This window comes from Ips typographus, linkage group LG6 (genome assembly GCF_016097725.1).
Source record: "Ips typographus isolate SLU linkage group LG6, UJ_Ityp_2.0, whole genome shotgun sequence".
In the NCBI taxonomy this organism is placed as follows: Eukaryota; Metazoa; Arthropoda; class Insecta; order Coleoptera; family Curculionidae; genus Ips; species Ips typographus.
Window position 1 is genome coordinate 6,899,685 of NC_138427.1, and position 23,053 is coordinate 6,922,737.

The window sequence follows — 23,053 nt, forward strand, 5'->3', positions numbered from 1 at the left end:
ATAACTGGCAAACGTCGAATGTTTGTCAAACGTCAAGCAGTCAAAGCGTCAATTAGTTTATTTTTTAATGCATGCTGAAGGGTGAATGTAAATAATCAAAGAAAAAGGAATTCTAGAAAGTGTTCTAGAAATATTCAAAGTAGATAATATTATTTATTAAGTGTAATTGGATTATCCTTAACGAGAAGAGCGCGTTTAAGCAAGTTTTACAAAATGGATAGATTTAGGCAAATGGAAGATGAAATGAGCAGGTAGCCTTGATTCTGATTCCCTAAGCCCATAAATAAACAAAACTATTTAATAATTGTAGATTTGAGGCAGAAATTTCAGGGCAGGTAAATGGGTATGGAATAGGACCAACATTTATACCAGGCTTTGGCAATATTCCTCCACCTCCCCAGCCCCCAATGCTGATCCCACATCAGATAGGCAAGAAAGTAATTTCAGCTGCTGCAGCTGTGGTATCTGCCAAACCCACCATATATCACAGTAAGTCTATTTTTTGCAATTTTTGTGACATGGTGATTGAGACTCTGAATTGTTTTAGGTGCAGTACAACAACAGAAGGCAGTCCAACTAGCTCCACAACCAGCCCCTACTCAAGCTGCTACCCCAAGCCACTCTGCAGCATCGCAGCAACAAGTTGACTTTCTAGCTTTGCAGAGTGAAGTAGAGAAGAAATTAAAAAAACTTAAAAATGAAAAAGTCAGTGCAGAATTGGCTATATCACAAGGTATTTACTTAAACTTGAATGTAATCCTCACTAACCTTAGTTCAATTAAACTGGTTATTTCCACTAATACTGTGTGATTAATGTTACAGGTAAGGCCAGTAGTGCTTTACAGTCATTTGGTCCAGAAGACTACAAAAGAAAAGGACCCAAAAACAGAAAACTTATGAGAATAGCAGGAGGGCAAACTTGGGAAGATACTTCTCTGGCTGACTGGTCTGATGATGATTTTAGGTAAAATCTAATGTAGCAATTCAAATTTAATAAACTAAAAGAAACTTTACAGGATTTTCTGTGGTGATCTTGGTAATGATGTGACTGATGAACTGCTCACCAGAACCTTCAACAAATTTCCTTCATTTCAAAGAGCCAAAGTCATCAGGGATAAAAGAACCAATAAAAGCAAAGGTTATGGTTTTGTGAGTTTCAAGGAACCTGCTGACTTTACAAAGGCCATGAAGGAAATGAATGGTAAGTGAATTAAAATTTTCAAAAATACTTAAGCTAATTTTTAACTGTTTCAGGCCGTTACGTAGGAAGTCGCCCTATTAAACTCAGGAAGAGTACTTGGAGGAGTAGGTGTATTGATATAGTAAAAAAGAAAGAAAAAGAGAAAACTGCTTTAATTAATTTGTTAACATCAGGAGGCAATAAGTAAGAATGAAAGATAGAATAAAGGTTTTTGAAATTACCTGTTGTTTTACTTTGTTTTGATTGAAAAGTTCTACATGATCACCAAGTTTACAATTTAAAAAATTATACCTTTGTGTATTTAGATTTCTCCTCAATTTATGTGTATTGATCTACTTTTAATTTGGAAATCTATGGCGGAAAAAAATATGTTTTTTCTGTATCAGCGTTATTTACTTATAATAAATTAGCCAAATTCAAGCAAAGGACAATGACAACTGTAAATACAGTTTAGGGGATTTTCAAATGTTTAGTCAATTTTTTTTAATGGGTCACTACGTTTTGTATTTGAGCATTGAAAACTGCAGTCTATTCTCCTCTGACATACCAATTTTTTTGCGATCTACCTAACCATTCTAATCTAAAATTTTAATATGATTTTTACGATTTTTCCATGTAACTTATACGAAGATTTTTTAAATTTTTATGGTCTGCCTGTACTCAAAAAAAATAACAGTCAAATACTACAAAATATCATGAATCGCAGTAAAATATTGCAAAATAAACCGTCTTCCATAAAAATTGCGCTCAAATCGCCTTTCTATAGCTCACCACGTTTCCAAGATATTGCAATTCCAAAAAGTGCTTATGGTTTAATTTAAATATATGTAATACTGTTATTTTTACATTTTTCGGTTAGTTTACACCATGCTTTGCGTTGTAAGTTCTGTGATACTACTCGAAATTGTATTTGACGTTTTGGTTCAAAGTTTAAAGTTAATAAGTCGCAAAATTTCGTTAGTAAATACGAATTTTTTTAACTACAATATGATTGATTAGGTATTCTTAGTTATATCAAAATAAAGAACGGTTATTACTTTTACTACTGCTATAAATATTTGTATTTTAAAAAGGTTTTTCTACTATAACTTTGAGAAATCATAATGTAGTTTTTTATTTCATATTACTCTACTATACAAATTTAATTTGCTTTATATTGTAAAACATCATAATTTCGAATTACTTTCCATATAAAATACTTTAATCAACTTCAGTTTCTTCACATGAAAACAGCATCAATACTGCTATACAATCTTTATTAGACAGAGCTCTCATAAATAACAATTTGCACGACCTGAGGCTCCTTATTGACAGTTTTTGTTGTTATGTCCTGGATAACGGCCTGGATCGCTTCTTCCCATTCCTTTTCCGTTTTTTCTTTGACGCCTTTTTTGTCTCTGCGACTGCCAATCCTTTTTGGCATTGATACCTGAGTGAAAACGTATAAATTTAGTTAACGAGGCCAGTATATCTCTAGTGTTTATGATTGGTGTTTACATCGATAAAAGCACTCAAACTGTTTATGTTATCAAATGTTTGATACTTAACGGATGAATGTTGGATGAAACAGATCAAGTTAATTAAAGATGTTGAAACTGATTATTATTTATAGATGGGATTGGAGAATTGACTTAACTGTCTGTTTTATGTATGTGTGTAACGATTTATTTTTAAATTGCTTTTTATGTCTGTGGTAACAATTATTGATTTTTCTGTTTGAGTGTATGAGTATTTTTAACCTGCAAACATATTGTGTGTGTGTAGTGTAAAGTTAGACATTCGCAATAAACAAAAGCAACTGCCACACGGATTATTTTATTTATTCTAGCAAAAGTCTAAATATTTAAAATTTCGTTATTGTTACGCGTGCTGATCATAAACCGGCGAAATTATTACGATTTTGCCAATTTACGTTTCCCAGTTTGATCAAATGAAAACCAAACGCTGACATTTACTGCCGCTATAGTTTCATTATTTTATTTCTTTTCTCATTCCAGCTCGTTTTGCTGCGGGGGATTTATAAACAGTTTTTGGGGTAATTTATGTCGTAATGTGTTTTGCTTACCACAGTTAGCACTTTCATCAAATCATGCTGAAACGCCATAACGTCCAAAGCGCCGTTATCGGCAAACTTCCTAAAATTCTCGGCCAAGGGCCCCCTAAGGGCTTGTAACTGTCTCCATGACTGTGCATATTGGCGACGGACCAATTCGATTATTGTCGAAGTTAAAGCCAGTCCCACCAAAATGTACAGGGTGCATAATAGCATGTATTTCGGTTGCTCTGTAATTGGTGTGAAATATTAGCCCTCGGGGAATCACATTAAAGATACATTGTTTAGAGGAAATATATACAGCGTCAAACGCTATCTCGTTACTTCTTATTATACGCTATGGCTCTATTTTCGTATTTCTGTGAAAACGACTGTTGGTGAGAGGGATAAATATTTGTCTGAGTTATGTTTATGAGTATAAGCTTTGCAAAGTGAGCACGTTTGTTTCACGAGATTGTCCGATTTGCTATACTTTCTGATTGGATTGTATATATTGAAGAGTTTCGGATGGTTTCCATATTTTATGTCCTGAAGTAATAAATCATAAGGACGCGAGAAATAGCAACTGGGACGAAAACGTGTTTTAAAACTTATTCGATGCCCCAGATCCTCTTTTGCTGCGTAAGGCCGTTTTTTTGTCGTCTTTTTTTCAATTGATTCCGTTGACTGTGAAATATTGACATATCGATTCAGCTATTTCTACTAAAAACTTGAGAAAACAATAATAAACTTACTGGGAACCAAATCTCCAAATCCGATCGTAGTCATTGTAATAAAACAAAAATAGAACCCGTCAAAAAAGCTCCAGTCTTCTTCCCAAAGTACAAAAATTGCTGCCCCAGCTGACAAATAAACGAATAGGAAGCACACTGCGGATAAAGCGTATGAAGACGTTCTTCTAGCCACCATAACGTTCCTAAAAAATCAAATCACGCTAATTATTACAATAACTAGAATAAAGATTTAATTGTCTGTGATACACTCATATGAATTACCTTATTTATTACCTTAAAGTCTTTGGTAGAGGAGGAATCCTTTTAACTACAGCAGAAACTGTTGAGGCAAACAACCGTCCCCAATCTGCTATGACTGTCATAGTGAGAGGTATTCCCACTAAGGCAAATACCACACAAAAGGCTTTACCTTTTAAAGTCATAGGAACGATGTTTCCGTATCCTAAATATACCTTAATTAAAAAGGAAATTGATGCATAACATTCACTTTTCACCTATGGTCGTCAAAACAGTTGAGCAAAAGAATACCGCCTTAAGAGTGGTCCATTTTGCCATTTCTTCTTTCGGACGTATGGGTATTCCATCGTCAAACGAAGCCTAAATTAAAACAAATTTGAATTTTTGCTGAGAGGTATTAATAAACCGGCTACCTGCAAAGCGGACTCATAATTGTTCAGCTCATAGTTTATAAGGTCATCAAGATTAGATAAATCCGAATTGTTCACGATGCTGTCAATTAGCTTTTGCCTCTTGCAGTACAAGCTGTGATTGTGCTTCTGGATTCTTGAAAGTTCTGCAGGATATTCCAAAGTTTGGAATACCTATCACAAAAATTCTTTAGACTAGACACTAGCTTGATTTTAATGATAATGTTGCTCAATCATACAATTATAATAGCTTTAGTTCTGACAATAACAAAACTGTATAATTTATCTCAAATTTGTTTCTTTCATTTTACTTATTACTTATCATATTTTGCACAGAGTGAAGTGGAAATATAAGTTTGACAAAATTTCCTCCTTTTCTTATTAAAGGAATTTTTCATGGCATTAAGTATAAACTACATTTACTTTTGGTTTTCTACCTTGTAAATGGTTATCTTTGTAAGCTGTGTAGTTCTTGGTATTGTTTCTTTATTGCTTCATTATTAACTATAAAAATGCATGGTCGGTCTGAAGGCTGAAGATGTAAATATTACCTTATCTTGTATTCCTGCTTGTTGGCAATATTAGTACATTACGAAATAGACTATGATTAAAAATTACATTTCTAAAACTTGTATTTATAGCAAAGATGTTTAAGTAAAAAAAAACAGTAGAAAAGTATTGCAAGAGTTTTATTTTTGAAACGTTTTAATGGCAGTGTAAAGTTGTCGTAAAACAACCAAAAAAACGCACGTGCAGAAATAAAATAAACAGTCAGAATTTATTATCAATTGCATTGTTCATTACTAATAATAAATCTCTAGTAATTAGTAACAAACCTGCTATAAGACAAACTAAATGTGATACATAAAAATAAAACTTAACTTGTCATTATGCTTATATGATGCGGCTGAGCATATCGCTTCTTATCATTTCCTAAACTTTATGACTTTACCATATGTCAGATAAATTGTGATATGACTCCGTAACTTTAAACTTATCTCTACTATATTCAAAGGTCATTAAATAATACTCTTGTGGTAAATAAGGCGCATATACTGATGCGGCATTACTTAATAATATACGTATAGACCTCAGTGGTAATAATTTAATTCCGCTGGGTATAATGGAGGGATATTCGCAATTTTACCCTATCTGTCTGTTTAGAAGGGTTCCCTATGCGAATATAAACATATGTTTAAAGCTACTTTTTCCTTTATAATACTAAAACGATTTTGACTCGTTTTTAGTAGTCAGTAGGTAAATAAAATCCAAAGATGTTTCTTTAGTTTAAAATTGAATTTTTTATTTTTGTTAAGATGAATGTGGTTTTTCAGATTCAGAACACGATAAAAACTGTACTAATTTGAAGAAATACAGTAATACAGAATGATGGATTAACTGTGTTTTTGCTAGACAATGTTTATTTACTTCAAAGAATATACCTTATGAGCTAAAATTAACGATTTATGGAACAGTGTGTGTAGTATGTATGTAGAGATCTTAAAAAAGTAAATTATTTGCGTTTAGTTGAATTTAGTTACATACAGTTTAATCTAAAAACTTCAGACACAAATGAGCTAAAATAAATATTGATCAATTGAACAAAAAAAATGGAAAGTAGTAGTAGCTTTAAATGGTTGTTTAAGGGAAATATTTGGCAAAAAGTGCAAACACACTCAAAAAAAAATTGTACATTTTCGGAATAATTTTATTACAAAGATAATTGCTACAGAAACTGTGAAATCAGACGCTGCTTTTGATCAATTCTGTCATTTTTATAGAAATTATCCTAAGAATAAATTAATTCGGAGATGAAAGTACCGTTCTTTAATTGAATACTATGGGCTGCCCTGTTAACAAAATCTGCTGAAACCTTTTTAATTACCATTACGATTAAAGTGAAGGGCAATTTTTAAAATCATTATATACTGCCTAGAATGCAAATTAGAACTTAAAATTAGTTTGCAAATCCACCTAGTTAATTCTGTTCTATAGTTATTTTGCATACAAACAACGCAATTATGACTGGTTACCTTAAAAAAAATCAAATAAATCTACTTATAGCCAGCTTGTGTTCAAAAAATTGAATTTGATCTCCAACCTCATTCAATTCCAGTTCAGTTTGCTTCAATCACACAAGTTGTCACCGTTCAATCATTGTCTAGTTTTCCAGTTATTTTATTTTTACAAAAAAAATCATGCGAGGAAAATTAAGCATTAAGTTTTAGTAAAAGCTATTAAGAGTTGCAGCTTTCGTAAAGTTTCTAACAAACTGCTTCAATGTTTTATTTGCTGTTGTTTTTTTGCAACAAATGATAGGAAAAATTACAGGAGAACAGTTTTGTTGTGAAAATGATAAAAGACACTTACCAACCCTCCTAAAACTGTATACCCAGCTAAGGCTACTAGCAACCCCACTCTTTGGCAAAAAGACTTAAGACGGAGGCTGCGCCACCAATCGCGCACTCTAGTCTTAAAGTCCATGGAGGAACTGATATAGACACGCGTCTCGACGGCGATCAGGGGCGTCGTGGCGCGTCGATCTTCTCGTTCTTGCATTTTTTGTAGTCTTTCCGCCCAAAACTATAATTAACTCATTTGCATCACTTACGTTGGAATTCTATTTTTTTAAACAATCAAATTTCTAGGCAAATTTTTGTCATCAACTATTTTTTTACATGCTTTAATAATCCATACAAGATTAGAGGATCTGGGCGTAATAAGGCAATTAAGGGACTGTCCGTTCTAAGCCTGGCTATCTGTTCTACGTGATCCTAGTATTATGCCATGCCTAGACTAATTAATCTGCATGACGGCAATTTTCCTCTAAATAAAACATTTTTACTAAAACAATGTTTTAAACACGCGTGATAAAACTTTCAATAATGTAAAATTCGGGCATTTTCATCCAAACATCACTTACGAGTCAGACGAACCTCATCAGTAATTCCTTTAATGTCTTGAAACATCCATTTTAAACCGTGCTTGTTTCAACTTTTTAAGTATGAAATAAGTTTTCTTTTCAAATAAGAGTTTGTACAAGAAACTAATAGCAGTTCGTTTAAACTCTCATCCGTTGCATTTATTCCATTAATTAAATATCAATCAAACCGTGTTTCTAATGCGGAAATGATTTATTCAGTGTTAGAAAGTGCAGGATAATATCTATCTAGCTAACTTTTATAATTCAGATGGTCATTAAAATATTTCTATAGCAGTTTATTTAACTAAAATAGAATGCCTGCGTTTTACTTAATTTAACTTAATTTGATTTGAATAAACGCGTTTTCCTTGTTTAGAAATTAGAATGATTTTACCTGAATTACTTTAGAGTTGATTTGTCACACTTTACCGAGGTTGATATAATTGAAACAAAATAGGCTAAGGATTTGCATAGAATAATTTTTTTCAGTTTCAATAATTAAAGACATCATTTTAAACGCATAAAATGATAATTTACAACCGGAAAATTGCGTTTTGCTTCAAAATCGAGATTCAATTATCATTTATTACCAATCAATGGGTTACAAAATTTGGGATTGAAGTTTTCATGTTCTTGCACCTACTAGTTACAGGAAGTCCCGGAGTATTTCGTACACATTTGAGCTTAAATTTTGGACAAGACAAGAGGAATTTCCATAAGACGTTTGTTTAATTTGACGTCATTGTTGTGATATAAAGAACTAAAAGTTTGTCAATTACCTAAAGTCAGGCATATACTTGGCATCTTCTCAAATAAACACAAATTAGTTTAAAATTGGCATAATCCAGGCAGGTAACAGGCATTTTTTAAAACTCATATAAATGAGTTTCTCTTCAAAATAATAATTTTTTATAAGCATTTATACTCTACAAAGCCAAACTAGCCCAACATCCAGACCCGCTAACTGGTTTAATTAAGTTTTTCTTGTAAATTCTCATTTTAATAATAAAAATATGGGACATATTATGCTCATTTGTTACCACTAGAGGAGTGCAGACTGATTTTAAATCTAAATGAGGTTCAAGTCAATTTGAATTTCAATCAAAATGCCATTTCAATTCGGCAAACAACTATTTCAATCTTCGTACTTGATTAACCAAACTGCATAACCTAAACTTCACAAACAAATCCCCAACTTGCGTCGATTTACGCCGATGAGTTTCACTTTTGTTAAAACTATTTATACTCAATTTCTGTTGTTTATGTTTTAAAATTGTTTATGTGACAGATAGATTGGCCAGTTTTTCATCAAACTCTATTTTGTTAACCTTCACTCGCGAGTTGATAATATTTAGTTTTGAATTAATATACACAGAAACTTAGTTAATTGACATGGATTTTATATACACACTTTTGTTGCTAAACTAACAAAACACTTACCTGATTGATGTTAAACTATGTTTTGTATTTGGATTGATAGGGAAAAATTGTTTGTTGCATACAAATCGATTAGACGTTGGCTGTTAGGAGGGTAAATTGAAACTGAACAACGGCAGACATAGTGGCGAAACTTTGCGGAAAACAAGTTTGAATAAAGCCCATTTGGCTAGTCATAGTAATCTTTCTTCGATTTTCACAAAAGACTTTTTTTATTTAATTTTGTGGTATGCGGAAGTAGTTTTAACAGCTTGATTGAAGATGCTGATTTAATTACTTGATCATGTAGTACATTACAGGTGGGTAAACCCAGAATGATTACCTAATATTGACTGAAAAAATTGATTAGGCATTTAACCGTTAGCAAAAAACTGAAACCTGAACAACTTTCTTTTTTCCTGCTAATTACCTGGTTTGACACATTATAAGTGACCTAACAAGCAAAAAAATAATAGTCGTCGTTAATTATTATTAACATTAATTTACTGACCTTGCTGGCGTGATTGGTTACTCTAATCCAATGAAGTACATGTTTATAAAAGTATATGTTGAACATTTAGTTCCGATCATCATTCGTGTTCATTGTTTGTATTTTTTGGGATTGTGATGCTTCAGAATGTTTGAAATTCACGATTCGTTTCTATTTACGTCGTATGGTATTGTCATGTATGTACAAATCGTTTGTTCAGAAAAATCAGGTAACGAGCCCGTTATTAAATCTCAGATCTTCTAAGAGAATGGTTCTTCTGGTTAGTTTTAACCAGTCCCATGCGGTTTTTATTGAAAGCCGGTCGGTTTATCGTGTTTGTCATTTTTACTCTAAACAATATGATACCAAAATTTTTTAAAATTGTGATTTAGTGAAGAATGTGTGGAAATTTAGGTAAGTTGTAAAACTGTAAAAATGCAGTTTTGTTTGAACTTCGTCTAGTTTTCAATTTGAAATTGCTTGCCTAACTATTTTTGTTTTTATATTACCAATATTAAAAATGATCGCTGTTTGGAATAGTTTTAATGGATCATTTGCTCAAAAGTCACCTTACAGTAATGCTTGGTCTGTGTTTGTATACAGGGTGTCCCATAAGTATGCCACAATCTATAAAAAGCATAAATAGGCGTCAAAATAATATAAACGAACTGTAAATTATCCTTAAGTTGAAGAAAAATGTATAGTAGACTCATTAAAACAAAAAGCGTTTTCCCGCCCTTTAACTGCAGTCTCCTTCCAGAAAGGAGACTCCTTTCTGCATTTGTTAGGTAAATAACTATTTTTTTTATATTGTACCCAGAGTCCCCACTAACGGAGATATAGGATCACTAAGCTAAACCTCAGAATCAGAATGCATGTATTATATCCGCACTTTGGATATGTATTAACAATTGCAGCTAATTCGATCAAACTTTACCAGATGTCATAGTTTCATCCTACAAAAAATATTGATTTTGAGTAGACTTGATGTTTCTTTGTTAAAAAATTGCTCTTTATTTCCATAAAATATTCTAAAAATTCTCGTTATAAACTGAATTTTTTAAAATCAGTTTTCAAAACTTTAATGGGATGAATGATGGATGAATGGGCAAAAACCGTATTAGTCTGACTTTCCCTATATGGTTATGATACATCATCATGTACTTGAGATTACTGATTATTTTTACCTCTTAATAATATTAATGGAAGAGATTTAGAACAAAAAAGTAAAGAATATATTGAAGTAACTTTGGAGAAAAATGGAATTTGGAATAAAACCATAATGGAAACTATGTATAATTATTATTTTAAAAAAGAAACATACGTTTAACTGATATTTTAGTTTACTAAACATTTGATTTTTGCACATAAAATAATATTAATAAGTGTCAATTATATGTTTTTTGCTCAATTATTCTACTTGGTTGCAATGTTGTTTTCTTTGGTTTACATGATTACGCTTTATTTGCATTTTGGCTTTAAGATAGTATTTCCAGTCAAAAAGGTGTAGGTAGTAGCATTGTCTTCACCCCTGATTCCCCAAACTTTCATTTATCAAGAATTGTAAAACGGTTCTTACTTCTTCAGTATGATTGACAGCATTTCATCAGTATATCCAAATATTCATTTATTTTGATACATACATACATATTCATATTATTAATATTCACAGTATTATTAATACTGATACTATTTCGAAATACTGTCAATAATTTTGATCTTTTGAGGATTGCTTAATGTATTTACTAATTGTTTTGTTTCGTGGTGCTGGTATTTACTAATTACCGATATTATAAACATTTTAATACATAGTTCAAAAATTAATAATGTCCCACGGCACAGAATATCTGAATATTAATATTGTCACTGAAATTTTGAGTTTCTGAGTTAGTAGAATGGAAGAGACAAGTTATACTGGTTAGAGCATTTTAATTAACATTATCAATTTTTATTCAACATTAATATTAAACTGTATCACAAATTACACATGTCAATAACAAACATGTTTGGTTACTTTTTTGTAATGATGATTTCAGTCTCATATTTATTTATATTTACCCTTATACATTTCAAACACAAACATTTTTTTACTGCTGTAGTTATAAATTTATGCTGTTTTTTTTCGTTTTTGATTTACTACTTTAGACTATAATTATTAACAATACATTGTAAAGATACATGATGTATTATTTATTTGTTAGCCTCGTGTTGGGGGTACAATTTTTCAAACAGGAAAACGTTACCTATTTATTATACACTAGCCTTTTAAAATTACCTTTAATTATTGCAATAATTTCAGTATAAAGTACAATATTTTAATAATAATTGTAGTTAATTCCTTTCAGGAATGCGAAGGTGAAATGTGATGATTTTATAATAGTCAATCAATGAAGAGGTCTCTTTCACGAGTTGCCAGCTGGTGGCGGACTACTGTAGACTCTGATGTAGTCCTGAAGGACTATAGATGTTCTAAAGAATTTGAGTACTCTTATCCAGGTTAGTAAAAGGTGTCATCTAATATTTATGTACTACAAAATAAAAATAGTTTTTATTAGACTATTACAATTAAAATTGAAAATCTGTTTTGTTAGTCTTCAATTCATCAAATCGTAATCACTAGCAAATTTCCATTTAGTTTGAATTTCATTTATAAAGTTAATAGTGTCAGTTTATTTAGATTGTTAATAAAGCTGACATTAATCTGGATAGACCAACGAACGTTTTAATTAAATTTGTATTTGCTTATGGCAATTCCCGGACGTCCTGTCGATTCGCAAATACAAATCAGCATCCAGAGTTTGTTTAAAATTCTCCAGACAATAACAGGAAAAATTGTGATTAAATTAGCACAGCCAGAGTTTTTCTGGCATAGGTTCAAGATCAACATTCCGGTCTATTAAGTTCTTAACGTTGACGCGAAAATAATAATTTTATTTCACTGTTTTATTGTTACACGTTTCCGTTATACAATAAACTTAATTGCAAAGTGGGTTTGAGCATTTTACTCACGTATTATAAGAGTATAATCAGTCTCTCTTTTTCTGTCATGCAATGTAGTTTAAACAAAACATGTTTTTTGTTTTTTAGCTTTTGTCTCCACTCCATCAACGGATAACATCACAGATATCTACGAAAGCATTTCAGGCATTAACCACTTGCCCTTACATTATGACGCTGTAAAACTCTCTCTGGATGAATTGACCAGATTCAGTTCTGGAAACTTCAAATTTCCTTCTGAAATCGAATGGCACCACATTCAGGCTCAGGATGTGAGGAAACTGTTTTCCAATGCTGGAAATTTGGAAATTAACATTGGGTTTTTGTGGGCGGCTTTTCTTCGACGCTTTGATCTCCTCCAGGTGCTTTTGGACCTGGGTGCCCAACTTAGGTAATTTAACACAAAAGTAGGATTAAACCCGTTATTTGTCTGCTTTTGTCAAGCATTAATTAAACAGTCAACGTTAATCGTGTTTGGGTTCAGATTCCATCATAAATATTCATGGGCAGCCTTTTACGTTTGTTTGATTGATAGCTAAGTAGGTGGTCTGAGAATTGTACTTAAAACGTTTGTTTACAGTAAAGGTGCCTTATTTGGAAATCATATTGTTTGCACAAAAAAATCTGGTTAACTAGTTTTTGTCAGAAAAATTTAATTCCCAGATGCGACGTTAGTGCTAATACGATTTACATGTAATTTTAGTGTTTGTAACGTGATTATTATTAGCAATGGTGTGAACAGGTTGATTCGTGGATGTGTACAAAAAAAAAATGATCTTTGTTAACTACAAACTTTGGTTTATTTAACGAAATAAGAACGTGAAAAATAGTAAACGCGTGATTGTTGCTTTTGTCGAAAGTCGTATCGCTTCTGTTCTTGCGGCACACACACACACACGTCCCGTCTCTCTCTTCTCAGTCGGGATCGCGGGGTTGCCACTGTGACTTTTTGTCTATCACTTTCGCGTCGTAACATGCCGCCCGCGTTGAAAAATTAAAGTTTTTCAAAAAAAAAAACACGCACTGAACTGTCGAAATCGATTGTTCCTTACTGAGCGTTTTCTTCGCATTGAACCAGCTCGTCCTGCATAGGGAGAATGCACACCTTCTTTAAGGATCGTCTGGTAATGGTTCCATTGGGCAGCCTTACTGAGACCACTCGAATGACATTATCGTAACCGGGATGTAGCTCCGTCACTCTTGCTAGAGGCCATCTTAAAGGGGGAAGGTTGTCCTCAACGAGAATTACTAAACTTCCAACTGGCAGCTGACTTCTGAGGTCGTTTTTGGTGTTCCACTTGTTCCTGACCTGGAGAAATGCAAGGTACTCTCGGGACCAACGGTTCCAGAAATGTTGAAACAACTGTTGTAATTTTTGGTATCTGGATAACCGTGAAATATGCATATCCTTTAAATCTTCTTCCGGTGGACTTAACAGTGAGTCGCCTATTAGGAAATGGGCGGGGGACAAAGGTAAAAAGTCATTGACATCGTTAGAAATTGGTACCAAGGGACGCGAGTTTAGACACGCTTCAACCTGCACAAGCAGAGTGTACATCTCCTCATAGCTTAGAGATGAATTGCCTAATACGCGCCGAAGGTGAAATTTACAAGACCGCACAGCAGCTTCCCAAAGCCCACCTAGATGGGGTGATTTCGCGGGTATGAAGTGCCAACGAATTTGGCTGTCAGCTAAGAATTTTGTCACGCTTTCATTGTGATCTTTTTTGTTGATTAGGTCATACAACTCTAAAAAATAGTTGTTTGCGCCTACAAAATTCGAGCCGTTGTCCGAGTAGATGTCGTGAGGTTTACCTCGTCGTGAATAAAATCTCTTTAATGCATTCAGAAAACTAGAAGTTGACAAATCTTTTACCAGCTCGAGATGCATAGCTCGAGTAGCAAAACAAACAAATATGCAGATATACGTTTTAATTAGCTTGGTTGTTCTTAGAGTTCCGTCCTTTACATAAATAGGTCCGGCATAATCCACCCCACATTTGGAAAATGGTCTACTCGGTACTACTCTTGAGCGAGGAAGAGAACCCATTAAGAAATTTGTCGGTTTAGGGTTGACTCGATAACATACTTGACATGATCCGATTATACGTTTTACGGCATTTTTTCCATTAATAGGCCAGAACTTCAGACGTATGATAGATAAAAGATTTTGAATACCAGCGTGCAAATTTTTTAAATGTGCTTCTCGTATTATTAAATCGGTTAATCTGTGCTTATATGGCAGTATAATAGGGTGCTTTTGTTCGTATTTTAATTCTGAATTTGTTAGTCTACCTCCTACTCTAATTATACATTCTGAATCAAGAAATGGACTTAAATTTAATATTTTGCTGGTATTGCTTGTCATTCCTTTGCGTTTGAGATCTACTAACTCTTGCTTAAACACGCTATGTTGAACTAATTTTATCAAAACCAATAAAGACTTGTCAAGTTCGTCTACAGTAAGAGTGTTGTATTCATAGGTTTTCTTCAACAAGGATCGATTTTTAAACCTGAGAATGTAAGCAACTACTCTAGTTAGTTTTGTTAAACTAGAAAATTTGTTGAACAGATAGTCGTTGAAACTTGGATTGATTGGTAACTCAGTACTTAAATTTACAGCTGCACATCTATTGTTCGTAAATTGTACGTTTGACTTTAACTCTGGAAGATTATCAGTTATGGTTGTTAAGTTATCTTCGAGCTCAACGTCAAGACGGTCGATCTGTAAAAAGTCAGGTCCGTAAAACCACATGTGGTTATCCACTAACTCTTTGGGATTTAGCCCTCGTGATATGATATCTGCCGGGTTTTCCTTACTCTTTACATGTCTCCAATTTGTGACGTCGCTAAGTTCGGTTATTTTTGCAACCCGATTAGCTACAAAAGTTTTTAAATTTTGAGGTTCTATTTTTAGCCATGCTAGTACTATGGTCGAATCGGTGAAATAAGTTGTTCGACAAATCGGTAAGTCAATAATATTTTTGATTTGGTTCATGAGTTTAGACAATAAGTGAGCTGCTAAAAGTTCTAATCGTGGAAGTGTCTGTTTTTTCACAGGAGCTACTTTGGATTTAGCCGTTAAAAGGGTAATGGTTTTCTCACCGGTTTGAGTGGTCGAACTAATATAGATACATGCGCCATATGCTTTCTCAGAGCTATCACTAAACCCGTATAGCTCTATAGTCGAGTTCGGTAACGTCACGTGTCTTGGTACCTTTACATTATTCAAGTGTTGAATCTGAGATGAAAATTCAAGCCAATTGTCAACCAGGTCTGGTGGAATATTGTCATCCCAATCCAGATCTAGCTTCCAAAGACTTTGTATTAATAGCTTTGCTTTAATCGTGGCAGGGCCTATAAGACCAAGCGGGTCGAAAATTTGAGAGATAGCTGAGAGAATCGTTCGTTTGGTAAATTTATTTAAGCTAAATTTTACGTCAACTATATAATTCAAAGTATCATCGACAGGATCCCACAAAATGCCCAACGTTTTTAGTTGTTTTTTATCACGAAACAAAACTAAATGGTCTTCATTTTTATTTCCGTTTAACTGCAAAATGTTGTTTAAGAACGACTGATTGTTCGATGACCATTTTCGTAGTTTAAAGTTTGCTTGAGCCAAAATTTCTGAAAGTTCTTGATACACTTCTGTACATTCAGTTTCATTATCAAAACTCGCTAAAAAGTCATCCATGTAAAATGCTTGATCAATTAAATTTGATGTTCTTGGATAATTAGCTCTGTTTTGTAATGCTAGCTCTTGTAAACAGCGTGTGGCTTGAAAAGGTGCGCTTGAAGTACCGTATGTGACAGTTTGTAAATTATAAACTTTAATTTTTTCTTCCGGATTCCATCTCCACAATATTTGTTGGAAACGATGTTCAGTTTCATCGATTAGAATACAACGATACATCATTTTGATGTCAGCACTTAATACATATTTACGTAAGCGCATTCTTAATAAAATCGAGAACAAGTCTGGTTGTACAGTCGGGCCAACTAATATCAAGTCATTAAAGGAAATACCTGAACTAGTTTTTGCACTGGCGTCAAATACTACACGACATTTTGTAGTAGAAGAGTTCCTCAAAACAGCTGAATGGGGTAGAAAATATGAGTTACAATCATTAATGTTTATCGAATCTAGTTCGCCTTTTAACTTCATATGTCCTAATGACTCATATTCTCGCATAAAATCTAAATAAGCCGTCTTCAATTCCGCGTTTTGACCAAGCTTTCTCTCTAAATAATAGAAACGTTTTAGAGCCGTCGTTTTTGAATTGCCAAGTTGAGAATTTTGATTTTGGTTAAATGGATATTTTACAATAAAAGTACCGTTCGAATGCCGTGTTGTCGTTTCTTTAAAATAGTCTTCGCAGTATTGTTGATCTTTTGAAAGATGCGTTTCGTTAGGTAACTCCTCTAGCTGCCAAAATTTACTCAAAGTTTCTTGTAATGTTTTATTGGTTGTTCGTGCGGAAAAATTACAGACTGTTTTTTGAAAATCCAAAAAGTTTAAAGTACCGGTCAAAATCCAACCTAAACGAGTTTCTTGTAATCCTAGCATTTTGTCTCCGAGTTTAATTCTTCCTGTCATTAACAAATCGTAAAATATTCCTGCTCCTAAAAGTAAATCAACATCCTGTGGTTCATTGAAAGTACTATCTGCTAATCTAATATTTTTTGGAAAAATGATTGCTGAAGCATCAAATCTAGTAAGTGGTAGTTTTTCAGTAATGACTGGCAATACAAGAAATGACAAGTTTGCTTGAAATTGATTAAAGCGAGACTTTATGAAAGATTTTGCACGGTGCGTTATTCGAGTTAGACTTTGACTAATACCTGAAAGTGGTAAGTTAATGTTTTCGAGTTGCAAATTTAATTTGCTACAAAGTGATTTAGTAATCAGATTTGATTGACTACCTGAGTCCAGTAATGCTTTACACTCGTGCCAATGTCCTTTATTATCCGCTATCAATATGACAGCTGTTGATAATAATACTTGATTAGTGTGAGACGCAACATACGACAACTCGCCTGAAATTTCGTTTATTTTCCAATTTGAAACTTGATTGGTATTTGTCAGAATCGAACTGTCATAAACTTGGTTTATATCGTTAGGATTAGTAGCAAGCATTGCATGTTGCCCAGCTTCAGAAGAAGCTACATATTCTCGAAGTTGTCGTGTGTTTCCATCCGTGATTTCCCCTGAATTATCTGTCTGTGTCCTATTGACATTATTCTGACTGCTTGAATTTTGCGAAAAACCTCTGTCAATATGTAGTAATGTATTATGTTTTTGATTACAGGTTCTACATCCACCAGATCTACAATCATACTTTGAATGTCCTGTTCTTAAGCAATTACTGCAAAGTTTAAGCTTTTTCACTTCATTAAACCTTTCTGAAGGGTTTAAATTATAAAACTTGGGACAGTGATAAATAAAATGATTCTCGTTACAGTAATTACATTTTACAGACTGTGACTTATCACTCCTGTCAGTAAGTCCATATGCACATTGCTGATTTAAATTGGCGTGAGAATTGTTATTCGAATAGTTTCTGGTACCTTTAAATGGAAGTTTTGTATGTACTTGATCTCGTGATTTGCTTTGATTTACGTTTAATTTTGAAAATTCATGATTTATTGCTTCAAGGGTACAACACTTCTTTGTCAAAAATTCAATAAATTCACTTAGTGTTGGTAGTGAATCATTAGTTTGTTTGCTTTCCCATTCTCGAATACTGCTACTGTCTAACTTATGCAAAATTAGTGGAATTAACAACGTGTCCCATTGTTCAACTGGTAAAGATAATTTTTGTAGCGCACAGATATGCTGATTTACCATGTCTATTAATTTTCTTAATTGCAAGGGCGAATCCCTATGGACAATTGGTAAATTAAAAAGAATGTTATTAACATGAAAATTAATAATAGCTCGTTTATTTTCGTATCGTTTTTTTAATAACGCAATGGCAATAGAATAATTTGAGGCGGTTACATCTAAAGACTCTACTAACTTTAGCGCGTCTCCCTTACAGCATACCTTTAGGTACAAAAACTTATTTACTTCACTTAAGTCGGTTCTATTGTCCACTAAAGAGTCAAAAATGTCTTTGAAACTAAACCATGTTTCATAGTTTCCGTAAAAAGATGGTAACCCTAAGTCTGGGAGTTTGGCAACAGCGCCCGCCTGTGGCAGCGAAATGTGCGCCTGCGCCGACTGTGACGATAATGACGTGGTAGGAGAGGAAGAAGAGTTGTTTACCGAGAGGTTGCAAACTTTGTCTGCATCTGCAATATATTTTTTTGCATATGAAATAGCCGCATAAAAAGCAGTTTCCGTGTCAAGTCTATTAATTTGTTCCTCATTCGACAAAAATTCTAAACGGGTTTGAATTTTATCGAATTCTGAAAAATCTTCTTCCACGCTCTTAAGCCGAGTTTCCGTTTGAAACCGATCAATAGCATTCGATAAATAATCATTAAATCGATTTAATCTTTGACATATTACTTTACGAGCATGCCTTAATTCCAAAATGTCTGTGTCGACCGACTCTGTTGAATTAGAACTCTGCATTGTTTGCTTTTTTGCTTTTGGCATTCTTATTTAGCACAAAAATAAAACACGTGATGATTCGAGACGAGATATTTTAAACAAAACGAGAATATTCGAAACAAATGTATATACGAGTACTGCCTGGGTGTGAAATTTGCAAATTTCCCTTTTCTTGCAACGTGAATAAATCCTAAACTTAATCGAGATTCGTGACGTAATTAAAATACGAGAATGGACGTGTAAATTCGCGATAATTACTGTACACTTTGCTATTATTTTCAGGTCGAAACGTGTAAATCCATAAAAAATAACGTAAACTGTGGCGAACGATGTAAACGTTTTTCTAACGATTATCAAAATAAGTACGGTAGGAATGATTAAAAGGATACAGGCGCTCACCTTTTGTTTCTTGTTGATTGTGGTTTGGCGATCGACGTACAAAATGGCTGCTTTTCTTGGTTCTGTTTCTGTTTCGATGCAATTTGCTTGATTCTCCAAACTTCAATTTGGAATCTGGCTGACGAAGGACCACTATGATTCGTGGATGTGTACAAAAAAAAAATGATCTTTGTTAACTACAAACTTTGGTTTATTTAACGAAATAAGAACGTGAAAAATAGTAAACGCGTGATTGTTGCTTTTGTCGAAAGTCGTATCGCTTCTGTTCTTGCGGCACACACACACACACGTCCCGTCTCTCTCTTCTCAGTCGGGATCGCGGGGTTGCCACTGTGACTTTTTGTCTATCACTTTCGCGTCGTAACACAGGTTAACTTTTCCTTCTGTAATTAAGTTTATAATTTTCAGTTTTTACGAACACAATTATGGGTTAAGCGCCCTCCATTTAGCAGCCTTCAGTGGCTGCACCAAATCAACCAATTTCCTCCTCACTCAAAAAGGTTGCTACGTAAATTTAATGTGCAAATGTTACTCACCTCTTCACTGTACTGCTTTTGGCGATAATCCTGAAATTGCTTTGAGCTTACTAGAAAAAGGTGCCAACATTGATGCTTTCACCAACGACCTGCACTGTAACATTGAAGGGGTGCTCCATTGCGCTGTCAGAGCCAATGCTGTACAGTGTTTGAAACTTTTCTGTGATAAAGGTATTTTGGTTGGGTGGAAGTAGTCTGAATTTATGCCAAGTGGTTGTTCCAGGTGCTAATATTGGTCAGTTAGACAGTTCAGGGCGAACTCCCTTGCACTTAGCAGCTGAACTAGGGCACACAGAATGCTTACGAATTTTGGTGAATTCTAAAGGTGCCAACATTGATCAACAAACGAAGGAAAAGCAACAGACGCCGTTGCATTTAGCTGCTCAAAAACGTCATTCGGAATGTGTTGAAGTTTTGCTCGATCATGGTGCTTTAGCTAATATAGCAGACTATAGGTGAGGTAGTGAATTCCTTTTTAATCTGTTTTGTAGACAGCTTGATTTGCAGACTTCACACACCTTTGCACCTAGCCTCAAAAAGCCAGTGTAACGATTGCGTCAAACTGCTTCTAAGGAAAGGAAAAGCCAGTCCTAATGTGCCAGATAATAAGTTAAGAACACCATTGCACTTGGTAGTGTCCCACTTCAGCAGAATTAATTGCACAAACACTATCAGAACTTTAGTAAGGTAAGTCATTGGCAAGAAGAGGACCACAATTTCCCCCAGACCTTCCCTATGGGTAGCGAGAATTTATTCTCAAAATCTGGGTAGAATCTTTCCGCAGTTATCTCCTGACACTTTCCCCCGCTTTGCCTACGCAAAAGGGGGAAGACCATCCCCCACTCACCAGACCCCAAAACTTTAGGATGCAAAAACAGACGGACGAAAGCCGGCTGTTTGGACATCCTATAGTTTGCCAGGACCACCAGAGATGAACGAGCTGACGAAGAAAGAAGAAATGGAGGACAAGAAGAGCCCCTCCGTCAGCGGGGGCATCCTTTTCCCAGGACAGAGGATGCCGATGCAACTCTGGGAACTTCCCGAAAGTTCCCGGACTTGTAGCGACTTCCTCTTCCAGACCTATCCCTTTGGTCTACAGCGATGGGAGGGTAAAAGCCTTAACCCATCTATCTGATGCCGCATTCCCAGCCAAAGAATATTGGCGCGTATGTCATTGGAACTTTATGCTTATTCCGTTCTACTGCATTAATCTAGCAGTTAGACACATATTCTAATGTTATGTTAACATTTTTAGGTATGGAGCTGAAGTAAACGCTAAAGACTGTGACGGTTTCACACCCTTACACCTGGCAGCCAATAACGAACTAACAGAATGTGTCGAAACCCTAATTTTACTAAACGCAGACATCACAGCCAAATGCAAAGGTGGTATTACCGCTTTGGGGATGATATGCCGGAAAACTCCTAGTGGTGTCGAAGCCATCAGAAAAAGACTTGACGACGCTATTGCGTTTAGCCACAAAGATACCTGTACCTCCAAAGAATCTGGACTGGATATTGATTTTGGAGTGATTATTCAATACGGTCACCCAAAGGAAATTCAGTTTTTAGGTACTCTTTTGGAGGAAGGTCAGAAAGAGTTGCTAATGCACCCGGTCTGCACAGCTTTTCTTCATTTGAAGTGGAAGAAAATTCGGAAGTTTTTTGTCTTCAGAGCTATCTGTTGTTTTTTGTTAGTGATTTCAATGTCTGCTTATGTGTTAAGTGGCTTGTCAAAACACTGCTACAACTTTACCAAAAACATCACCTTTGCTAGTTATGAAGAAGACAGAGAGTTGTGTTTGAACCACTCGTTTTCTGGTCCCTCCATAGTGGCTCATCCTTCTATTGTGGAGTTTGAATGGTACCTGATGCTAATTTTTGCCATAGCTATTATTATAAGAAAGGTATGCGCTATTCCTGGGTACAATTCCGTATACCAGTATTTTTTTACGTTGCAAAACTTTTTGGACTGGAGCACCATCGTTACAGTTTTTCTTATCTCTTGCGTGTATACTGGAAGAAACTACTTGTGGCAAAACCACGTTAGTGCTTTTGGGGTTTTAATTGCCTGGGCCAATCTTCTCAGCATTCTTGGTCAGTTTCCATTTTTTGGTACTTACATCTCTATGTATGCCTCCGTTCAAAGAGAGTTTGCCAAACTCCTGCTAGTGTTTTCGTGCTTGCTAATTGGTTTTACTATCAGTTTTTGCGTCTTATTTCCCAACTCCGGTGTGTTTTCCAACATATACATTGGATTCATTACCGTCTTGGTGATGGCAATAGGCGAGATGAACTTGGATCTAATTACCAATCCAACCAAACAGGATGAAGTTTTTATGTTACGAGGCTCTATGGAGATAATTTATGCCACGTTTGTTACATGCGTTAGTATAATCTTGCTTAACCTTTTAGTCGGGATTGCAGTGCATGATATTCAAGGCCTCAAAAAGACAGCAAAGCTAGCTAAACTGACTAAAGCTACAGAGCTGATTTCCTGCATAGAACGTACTTTGTTTACTGACTATTTTCATAGAAAGATTCTAAGTGATATTTTTCGGTGGAGCACTTTAGTGTCCACTAAAGGCTACTGCGTTATAAATGTCAAGATTCACAACCACGGCAGAGGGATTTTGCCTAACGATATTATTCATGCAGCTTATGACGTAGCTAGGAAACACAAAAAAAGGAATAAAAATAATTTCAAAAAAATGTTCTACCAAAACAGTCAAAGATCGTCTCTCCATGATAGAGAGCAACAGAGAAACGGTAGTTGGAATAATAACTGTAGCAAAGAGTGTGTATTGGCTGATCTGCAAAACAACATGAAAAATTTGCAAATTGAAATGATAACTTTAAAAAGTGTGGTTGAAACTAATCAAAAACTCATGGAGCAAATGATACGATTAATAAATTTTGGGGATGAATGAGTAGTTTAGACTTGATTCAAAGTACAATATTCTATGAAAATAAGTAATAAAGCTGTTTTAAATATTGTTTTCATGATTTTGTTTACTGATCCTGTTTTCTTTTATGTCATACTTCTGAAGGATTCTACTATTTTTTTGCTTTAAATTCGTTATTTGACAATTTTT

The 23,053-nt window shown here is 34.4% G+C and overlaps 3 protein-coding genes across 8 annotated transcripts; 2 read left to right on the forward strand and 1 right to left on the reverse strand.

Moving 5' to 3' along the window:
• Positions 1-50: 50 nt before the first annotated feature.
• Positions 51-1,421, forward strand: LOC145730536 (uncharacterized). The gene is made up of 6 exons (XM_081981776.1): positions 51-251; positions 311-489; positions 548-733; positions 823-964; positions 1,017-1,201; positions 1,255-1,421. Exons 1-6 carry the CDS (start codon positions 214-216, stop codon positions 1,386-1,388), a joined length of 864 nt encoding a protein of 287 aa, XP_081837902.1. The 5' UTR covers positions 51-213; the 3' UTR covers positions 1,389-1,421.
• A 1,019-nt stretch (positions 1,422-2,440) lies between these two features.
• On the reverse strand, positions 2,441-9,627 carry LOC145730534 (potassium channel subfamily K member 6-like). Of its 2 annotated transcripts, none has more exons than XM_081981772.1 (8): positions 9,486-9,627; positions 7,006-7,218; positions 4,639-4,809; positions 4,483-4,585; positions 4,262-4,430; positions 3,989-4,170; positions 3,267-3,484; positions 2,441-2,630 (listed from the first exon to the last, which is right to left on the reverse strand). In XM_081981772.1, the coding sequence occupies exons 1-8, from the start codon at positions 9,549-9,551 to the stop codon at positions 2,460-2,462; spliced, it is 1,293 nt and encodes a 430-aa protein (XP_081837898.1). In that variant the 5' UTR covers positions 9,552-9,627; the 3' UTR covers positions 2,441-2,459. The 2 variants fall into 2 exon arrangements, with proteins under 2 accessions (XP_081837898.1, XP_081837899.1); XM_081981773.1 differs by lacking the exon at positions 9,486-9,627 and adding an exon at positions 8,999-9,122.
• Positions 9,563-22,954, forward strand: LOC145730531 (transient receptor potential channel pyrexia-like). Of its 5 annotated transcripts, none has more exons than XM_081981767.1 (7): positions 9,563-9,693; positions 11,810-11,960; positions 12,552-12,852; positions 19,831-20,129; positions 20,182-20,413; positions 20,466-20,645; positions 21,214-22,954. In XM_081981767.1, the coding sequence occupies exons 2-7, from the start codon at positions 11,852-11,854 to the stop codon at positions 22,886-22,888; spliced, it is 2,796 nt and encodes a 931-aa protein (XP_081837893.1). In that variant the 5' UTR covers positions 9,563-9,693; positions 11,810-11,851; the 3' UTR covers positions 22,889-22,954. The 5 variants fall into 5 exon arrangements, with proteins under 5 accessions (XP_081837893.1, XP_081837892.1, XP_081837890.1 ...); XM_081981766.1 differs by lacking the exon at positions 9,563-9,693 and adding an exon at positions 9,698-9,878 and having other exon boundaries at positions 11,796-11,960; XM_081981764.1 differs by lacking the exon at positions 9,563-9,693 and adding an exon at positions 9,698-9,878.
• The last annotated feature ends 99 nt before the right edge of the window (positions 22,955-23,053 follow it).